Genomic DNA, 20,355 nt, shown 5'->3' on the forward strand with positions numbered 1-20,355 from the left:
TACCCTCATATGTATGTAGTCAGTGGTGTAGACACTGTAGAAGACCTGAACCGATGCAAGGGTATTAGGAGAGCACTGAACTCTGTTTTCACTGTAGGAGGCCGCGGTGCAGCACGTAAACTTGAAAAGCCAAGAGAAAGCACCAGGGGCACATGGGTTAGAGATGAAGACAGGAACCACAGAAACTGCTAGAAAGCAGGACGTGGTTTCTTACAGCATGGGGTGGGTGAGAAGGGCAGGAGATACTGTCTTGTGAGGAGCCTTGCAGCACTCTTTTGAACTATGTGCCTGAAAGGAGTAAAATTCAGCACCAGTTAAAAGATGAGACACAAATGCAAGGCAGCTCGCCGGAGAAGGTTTTTTATTCAGCGGGCACATCTGCTTTTATAGGGTTAGAAGAGAGCTGATAGGTTTGCTGAGGACACGGGGTGTTCGGGGATTGGATGGATTGCGTTGCTAAGGGGCCAGGAGCAGGGAACCTGTGCTGATTGGCGTGTGATTCACGCTGGCAGGAAGGTATTGTGGCGCCGGCGGGAAGGAGAAGGTGGAAGAGAAGGGTAGCCAGTGCCATGATGGGGCGCGGCCGAAAGGGTTCTCATATGACCTAATATTTCTCCCTTTTTGTTTTGTTAGGAAAAGGGCGACGTTTCTCTTTCTGGCTACTTCCTGCTGGTAGGGGGCGTCGTTTGGGGAGGGGTTGGAGTATCAGGGAGGAATATGGTTAGGAGACCCCATAATATGGTGGAATATAAAAGAACCTCCTGGGGGGTGAAATGGATGAAAGTTCCCTGCAGCCATAAGTCGATAATTTGTTGAGTCCATTCCTGATGTGTAAAAACCGGGTGTAGTAGCCCGGTGTCGGAGGAAAGGGCATCTAGGAAGGCAATCCATCACGTCCTGTATGTTTCATCAGCATGTGGTGAGGAGTTTCCGAGAAGAGGCGGAGGGTTCATCAGTATCTAGGAGTTGGTAGTTTCTAAGTAAAAGCTGGTTAAAAGTCTGGTTAGAAATTTTGCCCACTTGGGTTTGTAAAAACTTGAGTATACAAGGTAAAAAAAGGCATACCAGAAGGATTACAGAGAGGGGGCCGAGGATGGGCCAAACCCAGGTTAGGAGAGGGTTGGACATTAGAGAGGAGAATGGGCTGGAGTCGGGTGGGGCACGCAGGCTGGTAGTTGATTCAATGAGTTTAATGATGTTATTTTCTACCACACCCGATTCGTTAATATAATAACAACATTCTTCTCTTAGGAAGAGGCAGGTGCCACCTTTTTCCGCTGTGAGCAGATCAAGGGCTCTCCTGTTCTGGAGGGTCACTTGGGCCAAAGAAGTTATTTGTTTTTGTAGGGAGGTTAGAGATCCTGCCGTGGATGTGAGGGCCCTTTCTAACTTGGATTTAATATCTTCGGCAGCCCACAGAGAGTGGCCCAGGGCTCCTCCCGAGAGGCCGGCACTGGCGACGGAAATGATTAAAGACGTACCAACCAAGATAGGGAGGAAAGCCGCTCTTTTCTGTCGGTCTGGGGGATTAAGAAGGTGAAACATTTCTGAGCTGGTGTATAGGGTGAGCTGGGGAACAACAGTTACGAGAAGGCAAGGAGAAGTTATGTTGGGGAGGAAAGTGGTGATAAGGGTTCCATTGCACCAAAAAAAGGTTCCAGGTGATGCATGTGTGGTATTTGTGAGGTTAAGACTGTATTGGCAAAAGGGGTCATTGAAAGATTTGGAAATAGTGGGGCCACAAAGGCATATTCTAGGGAGGAGGGTGTGGTTGCCATCCTCAGGCTCCCACAAAGGAACATAGGGTAGGGGTGAAGAGGGCAGTGGGGCCTGGGAAGGGTTTGGACGAAGGAGTGAGTCGGGGTTGTTGACTGGGACAGTGGCAAGCAGGGGGTGAGCCAAGGAGGCGCACAAAAAGCAATTTCCAGGGGAAATGGATGGAACAGTCTGGTTTAAAAAGGACAGGGTATTGGAGATGATCTGTAACCAAGTATATATAGGGGAGCCCGGGGCATGAAGGGAAGGGGCATTTTCTAAAGAGGATATGATGTCCTGTTCATGATGTTTTATGTCTGTAGAGACAAGAGATATAGGGTCGTGAAGAGGAACATACTCACGGGATATTTCAAAAGTTCCACAGGGGTGTGAAGCATAGCCATTACAGTAAACAGAAGCAAGGACCTTGGTAGCCCATCGGCTCTCCCATGGGTCCTGGATGGTTAAAGAACACTGTCATTTGCCATCACACTAAAAAAGTCTCCTACCAGTAGGCTGTCCCATATACCCTAACCCCCAGTGGATCTTACATGACCAATACGGACAGCTGCCATAGGTGTCAGGCCACCAGCAGCAGTAATCGCGGGTCTGATCTAAGAGGAAGCAAAGGTAAGGGCGGTTGGCTTGTTTAACTAACTTGGAATTGGAAAGAGTGATAGTGACAGCCTGGGAGCAACCTTTGATGGAGCAGTCCGCAGTAGCGGCCAAATGGGTGACTTTGGTGTTTTTTTTGCGTGTGTATGATTCTCTCACCTTAAATCTCCATACATAAGATGGAGAAGAAGAGGAACTTTGAGGAAGTATAAAGAGAAAGAGGAGGAGGATGTTAAATGTGTTAAGAATACTAAGAGGGAACATCCTTGTGATCGAGGGAAGGAAGAGCAGGAATGCGGGAAAATCGCAATTTCAGGGGATTAGATGGGTCCAGAGTACAAGAATAAGAGGGAGAAGGAGTAGATGGAGGGGAGCCTCGGGACTCTTCTGAGATATCCTGGACACCGGTGGGGACGAGGTTCCGGGTATCTGGTTTTAATCTAGAAATGTGAATCCAGGGAGTAAAATGGTTACCAGGCAAAGAGAGTTTGGCGGCTGTAGGGGTGCAAAGAATAACTGGGTGGGGGCCCTCCCACTTGGGCGTGAGAGGTCCTTTTTCTTCCAGGGAGTTGTAATATACTAGTTGTCCAGGGTGGAGAGGCAAGAAGTTTTGAGAGGAAGCAAGGTCAGGAAGAAGCCAATCTTGAAATTTCCAAAGTTCAGAGCGGAGATGGAAAAGAAGAGGTAAATTGAGGTCTGGCCATATTGGACCCTGTGAGGAAGTGCGCCCTGGAGGTAAGAGGGGATGCCCATACATTATTTCAAAAGGAGACAACAGAGAGGGTTTTTTTGGAAGAGCCCTTATCCCGAGTAAGGCCAACGGGAGTAGCTGAACCCAGTCCAGGTGTAGTTCTAAGGATAATTTTGTTAAAATATTTTTAAGAGTTCTGTTGGATCTCTCTACCTTTCCGGAAGCCTGGGGACGATAGGGACAGTGTAAGTGCCACTGAAAAGAGAGAGCTTGGGAAACTTTCTGGGTAATCTGAGAGATAAACTCAGGACCATTGTCTGACTGTAATGAATTGGGCATTCCAAATCTAGGGATAATCTGAGAGAGAAGGATGGACGCCACTGTAATAGCCCTTTTATTAGATGTGGGAAACGCCTCTACCCATCCAGAGAAGGTATCTATGAACACTAGGAGATATCTGGTGTGTCATACAGGTGGCATGTTAGTGAAATCCACCTGCCAATCAGCTGCAAGTGTGTCACCTCTGGCCTGGTGGGAGGGGAAAGGTTTAGGTTTTAAAGGAGTGTTGGGGTTAGTGCGCTGGCAGACTTTACAAGTAAGGGAAATTTCCTGTAGGAGGGCTTTATCTAAAGAGGTGAGCGTAAAGAAAGTTTGTAAAAAGATTGTTAAAGTTTGGGAGCTAGTGTGGAAGAGAGCATGTAGAAGCTGGAACAGGGCCGTATTGTCTGCGGGGGGTATGTCAGTGAGGGCGGCTAAAAGATGAGCAGGTTTATGTTCGGGATTCATGACCACTGTTCGTGCAGCCGCGTCGGCCCTGGAATTGCCCTGTGTGATAGGGGAGTTGTCTTTCTGATGAGACTTGCAGTGAACTACCCCTAGCCGGACGGGCAGACGAGAGGCCTCTATAAGTTTGGTGATAAGGGATGAATTAGTGATTGAGTTTCCTTTTGTGGTGAATAGGCCCCGTTCCCTCCACACAGCAGCATGGGACAACAGGATGTGGAAAACATATTTGGAGTCAGTGTAAAGCGTGAGGGATTTATCTTGGGCTAAAATACAGGCTCTTGTAACTGCTATAAGCTCAGCCTGTTGGTTGGTAGTGCCTGGGGGTAGGGGTTTGGCTTCTATGATTTCGGTGAGAGAGGTTACAGCATATCCTGCATAATGGGCAGAGTCCTGTCTGAAAGAACTACCATCCGTAAACCACATGTAATCGGGATGAGAGAGAAGTCCTTCTGAAATAGAGGAGTGACAGGGCAGGAAGTTTTCTAGGGCCTGCAGGCAATCATGGGAAGGGGTGCCTATACCTGAAGGAAATAAAGTGGCAGGATTTAGGGGGGGGCACGGAAGAAAAGTGATGTCAGGGTTTTCGAGGAAGGAGGTGAGAAGGGACAAAACCCTGGACGGAGGGAGGGATTGAAGTCCCTTGTATGTCAGGAGATCCTTTAAGTGGTGGGGGGAAAGGATAGTTAATGGTGCCCCGAAAGTTAATTTGTATGCCTCCTTTTGTAAGCGCTGTCCAGTGGCTAGGGCCCTTATGCAGGGTACCCATTCATGGACGGTGGGATCTAACTGCTTAGAAAGGTATGCTACGGGAGCAAAGGTGGGTCCATAATTTTGTCCCAACACCCCGAGTGCCTGTCCGCCCTTCTCATGGATGTACAAGAAGAAAGGTTTAGAGAGATCAGGGAGATGAAGTGCCGGCGCCTGTGCAAGAGTCTGTCGCAATTTTAAAAAGGGATGGCAGGGGGAGGAGAGTAGGGGTTTATCTGGGGGACCCTTAGTTATGTTATACAGAGGTCTGGCTAGGAGGGAATAATTTGGGACCCAGGCTCTGAAGTATCCAGCTAATCCCCAAAATGACAATATTTCAGCCTTTGGGGAATGGGAAGGTCCATGAGAAGTTGTTTTCTGTTAAGCGTAATTGACTTTTTCCCTGGGGAAAGGAGAAAGCCGAGGTAGGTTACCATTGACTGGGAAATTTGGGCTTTATGTGGGGAGACCCAATATCCTTTATTAGCTAAGTGATTTAATAGGTGAGCGGTATCTGTTTGAGATTGCTCCCACGAGGGGCTGCACAAGAGAAGGTCATCTACATACTGAAGAAGCATGGAATTGGGGTGGTTGGCATAAAAATCAGTGAGATCCTAGGCTAAAACCTGGCCAAAGATGTGAGGACTGTCCCAAAATCCCTGTGGTAGAACAGTCCAGGTAAATTGTCGGGAGTGTCGGGTGTGAGGATCAGTCCAGGTGAAAGCAAAAATATCTTGAGAGCTTAGCGTTAAAGGTATGGAGAAGAAAGCATCCTTTAAATCCAAAACCGAAAAATGGGTTGTGGTGGCTGGGATGTTAGAAAGGAGGGTATAGACATTGGGCACTAAGGGATGGATAGGGATGACTGAGGAGTTAATGAGACGCAGATCCTGCACCAAGCGATAGGTCCCGTTAGGTTTTTTTACAGCTAGTATAGGGGTGTTGAAAGGCGAGTGAGTGGGCCGGAGATGGCCCTTTTCTTGTAAATCCTGAATGATGGGGCAAAGGCCAAGAAGGGCTGTTGTGGTCAGGGGATACTGGGCCTGACATATAAACTTAGTGGGGTCCTTAAGCCTAAAGTGTATTGGAGAACACTTTGCAGTGGAGGGGCTTGACGTGTCCCAGACAACTGTGTTGACAGGCTCAGTTAATGTTGGAAAAGGAGGCTGTGAGTCCAAGTCGTTGGCCAGGAGTGCTATAAAAAAAAACTGTGTGGTAGGCGAGGCATGGGAGGTGATGCTGATCGTAACCCTGAGAAGGGAGAGAATATCTCTTCCCAGTAGAGGGATGGGACATTGGGGCATGACAAGGAAGGAGTGTGAGAAGGGTGTGGAAACATCTTGCATGGTGCATGTTAATAGGGGGGTTTTACGAGGGAAAATCTGTTTACTTCCTACCCCGACAGTAGGAGAGGTGGAAGGTGTAGTTGGGCCCCAGAACTCCCTTAGGACCGAAAAAGTGGCTCCGGTGTCTAAGAGGAAGGAAATGGGGTGCCCATCCACCACAAGCTGCACCCTGGGTTCCTGTGTCATGATGGTCATGGTCGGAAACAGAGACGCAGGGCCCCATCAATCTTCTACTGCTAGTCCCAACAGGTCGGGATTGTGGGGTGATTGGCCCCTCTCCCCTTTGGGTGGCAGGGCAATCAGATCCCCAATGGCCCCTTTTGTGGCATTTGGGACAGGGAGTGGTTGGAGGCCGAGGAGAGGGGCAGGTTTTTGCCCAATGTCCTTCTTTTCCGCATTTAAAGCAGGTTCCAAGGGGCAGCTTATGGGTTTGTGGGAACCTGGGTTGCGGCTGTCCTTGGATTATTTGTGCAAGCATCTGAAAATTTGCCTGATCAGCTCTCTGCTTGCGGCGTTCCTTTTCCTCCTCTCTATTATGAAAAACCTTAAAAGCCACCGTAAGAATTTCAGTCTGAGGAGTAGCGGGCCCCTGCTCTAGCTCTTTAAATTTAGCCCTAATGTCGGGGTAGCTCTGGGCTAGGAAATAGGTCATTAAAACATGACAACCATCTGGGGTTTCTGGGTCTAGATTGGTATATTGTTGAAGGGCCTTGGTTAACCTGTCTAGAAATTCGGAAGGGGTTTTTTCCTTTTTCTGTATTACTTCCTGCACCTTTTGGAAATTTACAACTTTTCAAGCAGCCCGTTTGAGGCCGGCTACAAGGCAGGAAGCAAAAACATCACGGGAATTTATGCCAGTAGGGGTGTTATAATCCCATTGGGGATCTTGTTCTGGAACTGCATTGGAAACTGTAGGGTGGTTAGGATTAGTCCTGTGTGTTTCGTCTGCATGGGCTTGGGCCAATTCCCATACATGCCTTTGCTCCTCAGGAAGGAGAGTGTTAGCTATCAACATGTATATGACATGGTGTGTGAGACTGTAAGCCTACAGGATCCACTGAAACTCCCTAACATAGGTGGTGGGGTCAATGGTAAAGGAGCCCAATTTCTTCTCTAATTGTGTGAGATCAGAGATGGAAAAAGGTACATGAACTCTGATTACCCCTTCTGGGCCAGCCACCTCTCAAAGCAGTACAATAGTGGGAGGTACCGGAGGGAGCCCCTGTGATCTAGTCCGTGGAGGACTAAAAGGTTTTGCGGGAGGAGGGGAAATGGAGGGCAGCTGTGGAATTGGAGTGGAAGGGGAAGCTGAAATGGAAGATGGCGGAGAGGAAACTGAGGCGGAGGGGGAAGTGGGAGTGGAGGGAGGCGGGCGGTATGCGGGTGGTTCATCCGCAGGATCGAAAGTAGGAGGGTCAAGAAGGGGTGGAGACTTACAGGCCAGGAGGACTTGGGAGGGAGAGCATGAAGAACAAAGATGGGGATTTTGTCTGAGGAGGCGAAAGGCCTCGACATAGGGGATCTTCTTCCACTTTTTGAGGCGCTGGCAGTAGTTAAAAAGGTTGTGAAGGAGGTCTGGGTCTAGGGATCCCTCAAAAAGCCAATGGTTTTGGTTGTCCAGGGGGTACTGGGGCCAATCTTGAGTGCAAAATCTGATCAAGAGCTTTGGCTTAATATCTGGTGTAAGGGAGAGTACAGTAAGGTTTCTGAGTAAGCATTTGAGGGGCGAGGTTTCTGGAAGGGATGAGGAGGCTCCCATTGTGAAGTGGACAGAGATAAGGAAATCAAGAGGAAGAGAAAAAGAGAAAACGAGGAAATGAATCCCCAGGCCGGAAGTGGGTCAGCAAAATCCAGGAGGCGTCCCCTGAGGAGTTTGTGAGCCATGGAGGTTCTATAGGAACTGGATTAGGAGGAGAGTGAGGGTCGTCACCCACACTTTAAGCTCCCAGGAGGCACAGTGCTGGAGGCCACAAGGAACCTAGTACTAGGATTTTTGGAACCCATTTTAGCATCCAGAGAGAGAGAAGCAGAAAGGAGCCTCCACCCTGAACCCTCACGCTCAAAGGCTCCTGGAGAGAAGGGAGTGGATAGCCAGAGGGTCCGTCACGACCATAAAGGTCTTAATGGGGTGTAACTTTACACCTCTAAAGGGCATCGGAGTCTAGTTGGTTGATAACTGCTCCACTGTAGCCCAGAGGAGGGTGGCAGCCTTATAAGGGAGACTTACCTAAGGGTGGAAGCGGTGGTGAGTGCGAAGAGCCAGCACCTGAAAAGGTGGACGAGGGCGAGCCGCCTTGGTTGGGACGGAGATGGGGTCCACAGTGGACAATCCCATCCCGGGTTTCGGCAGCAATGAAAGGAATAAAATTCAGCACCAGTTAAAGGATGAGACACAAACACAAGACAGCTTGCCAGAGAAGGTTTTTTATTCAGCGGACACATCTGCTTTTATAGGGTTAGAAGAGAGCTGATAGGTTTGCTGAGGACACGGGGCGTTCGGGGATTGGATGGATTGTAATGCTAAGGGGCCAGGAGCAGAGAACCTGTGCTGATTGGCATGCGATTCGTGCCGGCGGGAAGGAGAAGGAGGAAGAGAAGGGTAGCCTGTGCCACAACCTAATAGTGCCTATATTGGATAACTTTTTAGTTTATTTTTCTTCCTCCTTTGCTTACTGCTTGCGATCTAGGTTTCAGCGAGGATTTGAGGGGTGTCCCTGTAAGGGCTGGGGTGTGACATGGCATTGGCTAGTAGGGAGCTTTTGCTCATGCTGGACGAACGAGGCCTCGGCTTCTTTGTTGCACAAAGAGAAGTGACCAGGGAGGGACTGAGGATGCTGAGCAGCATCTCTAGGTCAGAGAGTGAGCTGACCATGGAAACAAAGCCTGAAACAGAGTTCTTTGAACTGGATAGTCCTTTACTTCAATCAGTCTAGTGGTTTAGCATTCCTGAGAAGGGAACATTTTCATTAGCCCCTGCAGAGAGCCAACCCCATGGGTGGCCTGGAGTGCCCCCTGCTGCAAGCTGCCCCCCTTTCCCTGCCCTGGTACCCCAGACCCCCACTTCTCAATTACACCAGACATGAATTACAGTAGTGAGCCGGACGGGCTTCTGCTTCCCACCTTGCCATGCTGTTTCTTCTAATTAATATGGCTGCATATATATTCAGTGTATATATTCTTTGGTTACTTTTGTAAATTGTTTTATTTCTTCAGCATGTTTCCTTAAAACTTGTATGTGTCCACTTGGCTGTTTTTCCAAGTATTTTCATGAGCATTTTAAGAGTTTACTGTCTTTAATATAACATGGAGCAGCTCCGTGAATATTCTAAAAACCATTGAATTGTACCCGTTAAATGGGTGAATTTATGGTATGTGAATTATATCTCAGTAAAGCTGTTAACAGAAATAACATGTGGAGTCAGAGCTGCTGTGCCGCCTCAGGCAGTTGGAGTTGACTCTGCGACCTCACAAATCCTACCTCACGCCCCATACCAAGCACATCCTCAAAGAGTGAATTTATTGGAGAACAGCAATCTACCAAAATCCCAATGATGATTGAAAGATTTAAGGGAGAGAGCAGCTTCTGGTATTGCATAAGACCCACATGCTCATCCCAGGGCCTGTCAAGAGGAGGGAACCAGTCACCTCTATTAGAAGGACATAGAGCTGGGTGCTGGAGCAGGTTTCTTCCTTCTGCTAGGAGGATCCAGCTGGTGATGTTTCAGCATCTGTTTGTGAAGGATGAAAATGCCTCTCTGGGAATGACCTTTTTCATGTAAGACAAGCACTATGCTTTTGTTCTAGACTTTTCTAAACCCTCCCCTGCACTTCAAATGAGCATATTCAGTGTTGCAAAATTCTTATATTTTTTAACCTACCTGTCTTATTTTCAACTTTAAGTTTAAAGATAAATATACCTAGGGGCTGGCCCATAGCTCACTTGGGAGATTGTGGTGTTGATAAAAACCAAGGCCACGGGTTCAGATCCCTATATAGGGATGGCCGGTTAGCTCACTTGGGAGAGCACGGTGCTGACAACACCAAGTCAAGGGTTAAGATCCCCTTACTGGTCATCTTTAAAACACACACACACACTATGGAAATACAAAGGGCCAAACACGCACACGCACACGCACACGCGCACACACACCCTTGCCTTTAAGTTGCCAAGAAAATTGGCATTAGATTTACTCAAATGACTTCATTTTCCCCCAGCAGGACCCTGTAATTTTGGCAGAGTTAAGTTAAGGCATCCAACAAGTCTTTGTTTTGTGTTCATGTAGCAGCCAGTTTTAAAAAAACAAATGTATCTAGTCATCTAGAGAAATTTCTGAACAGGATCTTTAAGCATAAATTGCCAAGCATAACCACCCCAAACATTCTTTGCCATAGGAGCACTGGCCAGGGCTGGGGTAAAACTGGGGATCCAAGGTTCCCACCTCTAGCCGGCCTCTTAAAGTTGGAATAGTTCCTGGAAAAAAGGGAAATTGAAATGTTCCATCCACTCTTCTTTCCTGTTGCTTGCCTGAATCAGATAAAAGTTTTTTACACCATGTCAAACAGATTGTTTGTCTCCTTGGGATTGAGTTTTTACTCTGTTGAAAAGCTATTAATTCATTATGTGAGGGGAGTGGAGACCATCGAAATAACAAACAGGAGACTTGGGATTTGATAATCAAAAGGACTTAGATTTACCTAGCTGAGGTTTTTTCAAGCAATTTTAGGTCAAAGTGACCTCTTAATTAAAACTTGTTTTGCAAGAATCTGACTTGAAAATTTCCATTATTTTTATAATCTAATAGAGAAATAAAAATATTATTATAAATATGTACTTCCACAACCCATTTTTTTTTGCTTTCTATACCTTTTCCGTCCTTTTTTGGTTTACTGAGGTATGTAATTCTGTGCTCTAAAAAATCTTACTGCCAGGGAAATTTTCAAGCACATACAAAAGTAGAGACATTAACTCCCAGATTATCATATAATTTTATTCATAAATATAAGTATTTTAGTATGTATTTCTAAGAGATAAGGGTTCTTTTTGTAGAAAACATATCACATCTAAAAATAAGTAAAATAATTCTTTAATATCATCAGCTAGCTTGATAACCCGCCACCACCCAGAGTTAATACGTAGATCCTAATATCTTGCTATAGTTGCTGTGGTTCTTTTTAAGAAATAACACGTTACAGAGGCAGCTGCAGCCTCTTTTGTATCCCTTCTCCTTCTTCAACTTCTCTCTCCTTCTCCTGTCCCCCAGAAGTAACCCATGATCTTAAACTTATGCACTGAAAATCATGGCTCTATTTAACACACTCCAGGGTCGTTTCAAAGGTGTCAGTAAAGAAAGGAACATATATCTTTTCTGTCTCCAAACTTATAAATATTGAAGATTATGTGAAAAATCTAGTCTTTTCTAATTTCATCAGAATGACTTGATTTTTGCTCTTCCCTGAAATCAAAGTAAGGACAGTTGGGAATGGTGTCTTGTGTGTTGGTGCTGGCTGGCACACACACCTGGGGTGCAGAGGCAGGAGCCGTGTGGCCGCAGCTCTCTGGATTCCCTGGGTGTGAGCTGGTCCCTTCAAGTTGTCGTTGGGGTTACAAGAGCTGGAGCAGCTCAGCACATCCAAGATGACTTCTGGGGAGCTATAGGGAAAACCCATTGCATGTATGTTTAGCTGCTTTGTAGGTACTTTTAGAAAGAAGTATAGATGCCATAAGGCTAGGCAAGCTGCAGGTTTTGGTATGATATTTAGAAATTATCTAGAATTGGGCTTTTGAGGGTTACTTCTTTGCCTGTCCACTCCTGCCCACACACTGATCTAGTCTGGAGTTTATGAATAGTAAAGGAGCCCCGGGAGCATCCTGCATAGTATCACTATGGTTTCTGGTAACTGAAGCTTTGCTGGAAGCATGATAATCAAGTACGATAGTAACAAGATGCAGACATGGGGAAGATGATTCACCTCGAAGTGCTGGGACACAATGGTGCATTGTTTGCAACGTGACTTCCGTGAGCAGCCTCCAGAGTTCTGGTTAACCATGGTCACAGAACTTGCTCTGGTTCCTACTCTTTCAGATTAGTAGGCTATGTTTCCACATCTGTGGTAGAAACAATATAATTTGTTAGTAAAATGTTTATATTAGAATAATCCTGTTAGGAGCCAATTCCATCTCTCCGTAGTTGGTTCCTGAGTGGATTTCTCTACAGTGGTGTTTCTGTAACTTACTGTGTTGATTTGTTGGAGAGCTGCTGGCTTGCTTTAACCACTCTGGTTTGTCTCTTGGCTTGGTTTTCTGGGTTTGCTGGATTTTGCAGGAAAGGGTGCGTCTTCTTATTTTTCACAGTCTCACCGTTTTTTTCTCAAAGCCTCTGAGTGGAGTACTTTGGGATTGCAGAAGTAGAACCATTCCCAAATCATCAGCTACATGGAACTTGGTTTGTTCTCCAAATTATAAAGAAAATGGGGTTTTAAAAATGTATACTTTGATTCATCCTTGCTCATTCTAACTTGGTAACATATAAAAGGGCCTACTGCTAGTTAATGATTTGTTTAAAAAGTGTTTGGTTAATGTTTCAGGAGGAACAACACAGTTCTCTGTGTTCAATTAGTGGCTTCAGGGTTGAAATTCTTAGGAATCTTAAGGACAGATTGGTTGGTATGGATTCCAGATTAGATAACTCTTCAGGTACCCAGCAAGATTTTCTGTGGACATCATGTGCTTTAGGAATGAAGGCTTCTGTGAGATAAGAGGGGAGATGTTTTATTATAAAGAACTCCAATTCATTTGTTTCCAAGAAATCAGCTGATAAATGGACTTCCGAGCCCAGTGTCACGCTGACACGCAGGGCCTGGGATCAAGGGACAATGGCTGCCAACTTCTTTCCGTGTTAGAGGGAGAAGGGGGAGGCGGGGCCTCTGGCTGGAGAATCCTGAGCTGTTAGGGTCAGTCAGTAGGGACTGGTCCCTTCTGAGTCTGACGTTGTGTTGCGTATCCACAGATGGTGGCAGCAGGCTGGATGTGGTAGCCTGGTCCCCTCGGGTCTCCTTGCTCTGGTGCCCTTGGGTCTCTAGATCTCTGGACCATGCCTCAACTTGCCACATCTCGGGGACATGATGCACTTTACTGCCCACCCTTCTCCGGAGTCGCTCTTGAGTGCGGAAGGATAGAGCAGCTGTTGAGTGCGGAAGGACGGGCTCTGGCTGCTGTTTCCCGGCTGCTCTCCCTGTTCCTCCATGGGGCTGTCCTTGGGGTTCTGTGCCCTGCTTGGCGGCAGCCTTCCATGTGGTCTTCAGCAGTCACCCCTTGCACATGCATGATTGCCCTTGGTTGTGAGCTCCTGACCACTCTGCCTCCCAAGGGCCAGCAGGATGTCTCCTTGTTGATGCCTGGCTTCAAACACGGGGTCCATGATGATCCAATTGCCCCCTCCCACCCCCCTGCTCCTGTGGCCTCTGCCTGAGCAGGTGGCCTCAGTTCTTGCTCTTCTGCTTTCTGGCTATCTGTTGCCACGTCTTGGCAGTTGTACCTTTGAAATCCCTCTCCTTTGCTTCCAGCGAGGAGGCCTCATGGCCTAATCTTCCTGTCTTCAGCATGCTTGACCTGAGGCCTCCTAGATGGCCATGGAGTGATGGCGATAGCTCTCATCAGAGCATTGTTGTGAGGAGCAGCCAGAGAGGACGCTTAGGCAGTGCCCACTTGTGCTGGCGTCACCTCCCCATTACCCAGGCCTGGCTCCGTCCTCTCCTGACACCCTGTTCTTTCCACTAGAGTCAAGTCTTTTCCTTGTCCTGGCTGGTAGCTGGGTCTGGTTTGTAGGCTCTGTGAGGCTTTCTGTGTGGCTCACCACTATGCCGGCATCGCCAGCCTGCCCAGCATGGAGGCGGCCCTCGGGGATGGTCTGTGGATCATGTGAATCGATGGATGTGGCCTCAGCCAGGGCTGGTGCCAGCTGCAGCCTTAGCCCTGATGATTCTCCACCTTTGATGTATGCTTGTCTGCACCCCCATCCCTAAGTACTCACAGACCCCCATTCTGCCTACCTGTGGGGCTTCATCTGCCCTTCCCTCATTGTGAGTCGGAAATCACCTCTCCTCCACTTCTTCCTCTCTTCTTTCTTGTTCTCTTCTTTGTTCTTTTCGAAGCTTTCATTCTGGAAGAGTCCAAACCCTGTAAAAGTAGAAAGGATAGTACCCATCTCCAGCCGCGACTCTCGGTCATGCCAGTCAGTCACATCTGACCTCACACCCAGATTTCTGATGTGTCTAAACATTTCAGCAAGTGTGTCTAAAAAGCAATGCTCTTTGAAAAATTACTAAAATACTATAACGCTAACAACAACTAATAACAGTTCCTTAATATGTAACATCGAATATTCAATCAATATTCAAATTTCTAATTTTCTTACGTGTGATTTTTTTTTTTTTTTTTAAGATGACTGGTAAGGGGATCTTAACTCTTGACTTGGTGTTGTCAGCGCCACACTCATCCAGTGAGCTAACCGGCCAGCCCTATATGGGATCCAAACCCATGGCCTTGGTGTTATCAGCACCACGGTTTTCTCTTCACCTTTTTTTCCTTTGAAAATAGAGGTCATTCATTTGTCTCTGCGTAGTTTCTCATGGACTGGGTTTTGCTAATTACATCCCTGAGATAGTGCTGAAGTATGTTCCTTTGTCTCTATCTCCTGTAAGTTGGCGGTTGGGTTTGGGTTGGTTTTGGTGGTGGTGCATGCCTCCATCAGGAAGCATGTGGTGTCTGGTCGTCTGTCATTTGTGCTGTTAGGAGGCGTTGATAGTCACTGCAATGTCTATTGCTTCATTAAGGACTGCGAGGTGGTGATGTTCCAGTTCTGTCGTTCCTTCTGCATTTGTTAGCTGGACTATTTCTATCGAGAGAGACTTGATAGAAGGGTCATGTACTGTTTGGCTGCCCAGTGTCACAGTTTGTATGAGAAAGGCACATTAATGCTTGATTCTTTCTCTTTGTTTGCTAGTTTTCACATTAATAAATTGGTTCACTAGTATTCCCCAAGGATCTTTTTTTTTTTTTAAATCATAATCACGCCCTCATGGATTGAAACATATTTGATGTCTTTTAGTCCATTGCAGTTATTAGTCTACTGGTGCTCATATTGTCTAATTTTTGGTAGTGGAAGCCTTTTCAGGTGGCTCCTGAGTTCTGTCGACATGACCTAACAAGTAGTCTTTGATAGCTGCTTTGTGCTCAGGCATGTGATGTGTTCCAAGTGCAGCTCACCCATTTCCTGCCTCTCTCAAGTGTCCAAGTTCCAAGTTTCTTTTAATAGGAAATGGGATTTAAATACCTCAATCTGGGTCTGTTTTGAATGGACAAAAGTAAAAAGTTTGTGTTTTTAATATATCATGAGTTCATCATGATGCTTAAAATTCAATGGTCTGAATGTGCTCCAAAATTCATGTGTTGGAACTTAATCATCAGTGTGATAGTGTTATGAGAACAGAGCCCTCATGGATGGGATTAGGGCCCATACAGAAGGGTTCCTGGGAGTGAGCTTGCTCTCCACTTGATCTTAGCCAAAAGGCCGAGAAGCGATAGTGAGCTTGCTCTCTTGTGCTCTTCCACTACATGAAGATGCAGCAGGAAGGCCCTCAGCAGACACCGAATGCCGGCACCCCGATATCGGACTTCCCAGCCTCCAGAACTGTACGAAACACATTTCTGCCTTGTAAGTCACCTAGTCAGTGGTGTTTTGTTTTAGCAGCACAAATGGACTAAGACACAGGGTTTTTGCCTAACATTTTCAGTCCTGCATCTTTTTTTCCTTTTTCAACTATGTTGAGGATCTCAGTTCTCAACACTTGGAATGATGGAATTAGAACATTACTTATTACTTTGACATTACTGCCAAAAATTAATTGATAGTCCAACTTTCTTTTATAAGTCACTTGATTTTTGTATAACTATTTAAAGGATTTTGAAAAAAATTCTTTAAAGTCCAAGAAACTCACCAGAATCAGTCTTGGAGTAGGTTTTGGGGTTGAGAGCATTCTTAGGCACCTGGTGTATTCCTTCACTATGTCACTAAAAAGTATATAATTTTTATTTTAGGGAAATTTTATTAAACAGAGTTTCAGTATTCTGTATCTTTGCTTTGATTTTCTTCTCAGGAATTCTGTTATCTACACATTAGATCTTATTTGTCTCACTTCAGTATTTGTCATTTTCTCTGGAATCATGCTCATCTCTTATTTTTTTAAGAGCTTTATTGACGTATAATTTGCATACCATAAAGTCCACCCATTCCATGATTTTTAATAAATTTATAGAATTATGCAGTCATCATCATAGTCTAGTTTCACATTTCCGCATCCCAAAAGGATCCCTCATGCTGTTTGTAGTCAGTCCCTGCTTTGACCTCACAAAAAGATTTGTCCTTTCTGAAAATTTCCTGTAAATGAAATAACTTGGGGCTGCCTGATTAGCTCAGTTGGTTAGAGCATGGTGCTGATAACACCCAGGTCCAGGGTCTAGTACTTGTACCAGCCAAAAAAAATAAAAACTTGCAGTCTTTTGTGTCTGGCTTCTTTCACTGAGCATAGTGTTTTTGAGGTTCATTCATGTTGTAGCATGTTGCTTTGCGTTGCTTCGTCCCCCATGGATTTGTCACCCCACTTCCCCTGGGTGATGGAGATGAAAGGATTACTTAAAGCCCATCTCTTCTGAGCAGTGAGAGGCCCCAAAGTGGTTAATCTCCCTTTGGGATGCTCAAGTGAGAGCCATCCCTTCCTTGGGAAATTAACGCCGAATTGGGATTCTCTTCCTGCATTTATTTTCCAGACCAGGAAGTTACAGGAAGAGAACAAAGGTGGGGTTATAGTTTAACAATATAGGCTGGTAACTTTCAGTGAAACAAGCCAGATGACATTGCAGTAGACAATTAAGTGGTCCTATCAACAACAGTTTGATCTTAGCAAACATTCCTTCTTAACAGAAATTTCTCAGTATCTTTACATAACAATCAGTAACTAGTCTGTCCTTGAGCCAGCAACCTGCTGTGCCACAATCTTAATCTTGCAACAGAAACTTATAGCCTGAGGGAAATTTCCAGTCATCCGCAAAGTCAATATTTGAAACTGTAAGGCTTTGGAAAACCAGGCCCTGTGAAGTACATATGCTTTTTAGTATATTCCACAGCATGTATCAATGTTTCACCCATTTTTATGGCTGAATGATGTTATATTGTATGGATACACTACATGTTATTTATCCATTCTTTAGTTGATCCATCTTCGGACATTTGGGTTGTTTCTTCTTTTTGGGTATTATGAATGATGTGGCTGTGAACATTTGCATACACGTTTTTGTGCACACATCCTAAGAGTGGAGTTGCTGTATTGTTTGGTAAGCTTATGTTCAACTTTTTACAAAATTGCCAAATGGTTTCTGAAATTAGCCAGACCATTTTATATTTCTCCTAGCAACATAGGAGGGTCCAGTTTCTCCACATCCTCACAATGTGTGTTATTGTCAGCTGTTTTGATTATAGCCATTCTAGTGAGTGATACATCATTGTGGTTTTAATTTGCATTTCCTTAAGGACCGATGATATTGAACATCTTTTTTTTTTTTTTTGACCGGTAAGGGGATCGCAACCCCTGGCACAGTGTGGTCTGCACGCTCAGCCAGTGAGTGCACCAGCCATCCCTATATAGGATCCGAACCCGTGGCCTCGGCACTACCAACGCCGCACTCTCCCGAGTGAGCCACGGGGCTGGCCCAATATTGAGCATCTTTTCATGTGCTTATCAGCCATTTGTTTATCTTTTTTTTAATGAAATGTTTATTTAAATCTTTAGCCCATAAAAGAAAATTGGGTTGTCATCTTATTGAATTGAATTGTAAGATTTTTTAATCTATTCTTGATGCAAGTTCTTTGTCAGATATATGATTTGCAGATACTTTCTCACAGTCTGTGTTGTGTCTTTTGGTTTTATTAATGTTGTCTTTTGAAGTGCAAAGGTTTTAAATTTTGATGAAATCTAATTTATACTTGGCAATATAAACCTATCTTCTTTCTGTAGAGTTTTCATTCTCTGTAACATCCCATGTGTGAATTATCCTACTTACCTTCTGTGACTTTTGATATCCAGGGTCTATTTGCCTCAGTTATTTCCTACTGAGGGACTCTGTGCAGCTGGGAAAGCCTGTCTGTATGGGTGGCATGGGTTTATGCTATGTGTAAATATTCTAGATACTTGGTAGAACAATACCTAAGCTCCAAAACTTCTGATCTTCCCACCCAGGAAACATGGCTGTTGACTTTTTGACAGCCAGGGTCTTATTTCCATGATTCAAGATCCTAGGTACTGCTGGAAGCTTCTCAGGATGCCTGCTGTCCTTTGGCTGGAGCTGTTTGTGTGGCCTTCGGCAGCCACCTTTGCCTCTTGGATCAGAGGAGCCAAAGACTCTTATTTTCTGCACTGCACCTTGCAGGCGGCCTGCTTCTCTGTGTGGTAAAAAGGTCAAGCACATGACACACCCTCACCCAGTTTTTGTAAAGTCTTTGGGTAACATGTTTTCATTTGGCAATTGCAGGTGAAGGACTTAACTAAGTACTTGGATCCCAGTGGACTCGGTGTGATCAGTTTTGAAGACTTCTACCAAGGGATCACAGCCATCAGAAACGGAGGTCAGTTGTCCCACCCTGTGCTTCCAGCACCCCCTTCCTCAGCTGCCCCCTTGACCACCGGCACCCTCCAACTCCTCTTGCCGAGCTTGTCGTCTTCCCTTCTCCTTGAAGCCCTGGCATGCCTCGGGGGGTCAAGATGGTCTCTCTCCTCTCTGGTTCTTTGCCCCTCACCACCATCTTCCAGAACTGACTGACTTGACTGCTTGTTCATAATGTTAGGAAGCCTCTGCCCTCCCTCAAAGGTTTTGTGATGAAAATGTTCAAACATATGAAAATATTGAAAGAATTGCACAGGAGCACCTGTACACCACCCACATACGACAGGCAGCGTTTCACTCTGTTTCCTTCTTGCATCTCCATCCCTCCTGTGTGTCCACTAGTTTTTTTTTAGTGGGAGGCATTTCAAATCAGTATTCTGTACACTTTACCCTGAACTCTTCAACACACATGTTAGTCATCATCTAGAGTTCAGTATTTGCAATCTTTTTTTGAGAAAGAATTGACCTACAGTGAAATGTACAGATCTTAAGTGTCCCGTTCTGAGTTTTGACACATCCCTGTGCCTGGTGAAGCAAATCCCTGTGAAGAAGGTCACCACTACCACATGGTTCCCTCCCACCCTAGCCCCTCCTGTCAGTCCCCTCCCTCCCATCAGCACCTTCTGTGCTGACTTCTGTCACCATGGACTAGTTTGCCTCTCCTGAACATCATATAAATAAAATCACCAGTGTGTACTCCTGCGTGATGTCTTTGGAATTCATCCATGTGGTTCGCATGTATCAGTAAACCGTTTTTTCTGATGGAAAGTAGTGTTGCATTGTGTGCTTGTACTACATCCTGTTTATTGACTGTCCTGGTGGTGGACACCTGCTTTGGACTGTTACAAATAAAGCTGCTGAGAACATGTGTGTATAAGTCTGTGTGGATGCAGGTTTTCATGTCATAGGGTGACTGGTCACGTGCTGAATTTAAGCTTAGTTTCTTATGAAGCTGCCAGAGTTCCTCAGAGTGGTCGTGCCATTTCATACTCACCAGTTGTGCCATACACTGTCTTTTTTAAATTGAATTCTGAAGCTCTGGATAAACCTATCCTTCTCATACTCTTGGCCAAGGCTGGGTGGTGTGAGTGATGGTGGCAGGCCATTTCCCTCTTTACTGCACTAGTGGATAAATCAGACCTCGGCCGGGACCATGGAGTCATGGGGTGTGGTTTGGGTGCAGCCCTTGGACCTGAGGTCTTCTCAGTACTGTCTAGTCTGTTCCCTCCCCCAAATTATTGCTTGACAGTGTCACTTAGGGGCTAGGTTTCCTGAGTACCAAGTCCCCGGATAGGTCTGAGTAATGTTCTGTGTCATCACCTGTGTGCTGCTCTTCGTTGGACTTTTTGTTCTTTCACCCAGAAACATGGTGCGTGACAGCATTGCTGCGACACCGAGCCTGGGGGCTCTGTGGTGAGGCAGCATCGAGTGAGGCCAGCAGGCAGGGATGGGGGACAAGTAGTTGAAGTGCCATTGTTGTCGGGGTGGCAGGTAGGGGCTGAGCTGTCCCCGAGTCTGCGTCTTTCCTTAATGGTTAGCCATCCACCCTGACACGCAGAGGTGCAGCCTTCTCCCAAACACCATCCCTCTTCCCTCTTCCTTGCCTTTGCCTGGGCTTTTCCCACTGGCAGCCGTTGCCCTTCTGTCCTTCCCATGGGCTGACAGGTGGGCCCTGGGAGGGGAATCATGACTCTTCACCT

At 45.9% G+C, this 20,355-nt stretch overlaps 1 protein-coding gene across 1 annotated transcript in view; it reads left to right on the forward strand.

Annotated features, from left to right (window-relative positions):
• RAB11FIP3 (RAB11 family interacting protein 3) overlaps positions 1-20,355 on the forward strand; it is an 88,737-nt gene that overhangs the window by 29,019 nt on the left and 39,363 nt on the right. Inside the window, exon 2 of the mRNA XM_063101063.1 lies at positions 18,524-18,617. Coding sequence (XP_062957133.1) covers positions 18,524-18,617 — 94 coding nt within the window. The remainder of the gene's footprint in view (positions 1-18,523; positions 18,618-20,355) is intronic.

This window comes from Cynocephalus volans, chromosome 6 (genome assembly GCF_027409185.1).
Source record: "Cynocephalus volans isolate mCynVol1 chromosome 6, mCynVol1.pri, whole genome shotgun sequence".
Lineage (NCBI taxonomy): Eukaryota > Metazoa > Chordata > Mammalia > Dermoptera > Cynocephalidae > Cynocephalus > Cynocephalus volans.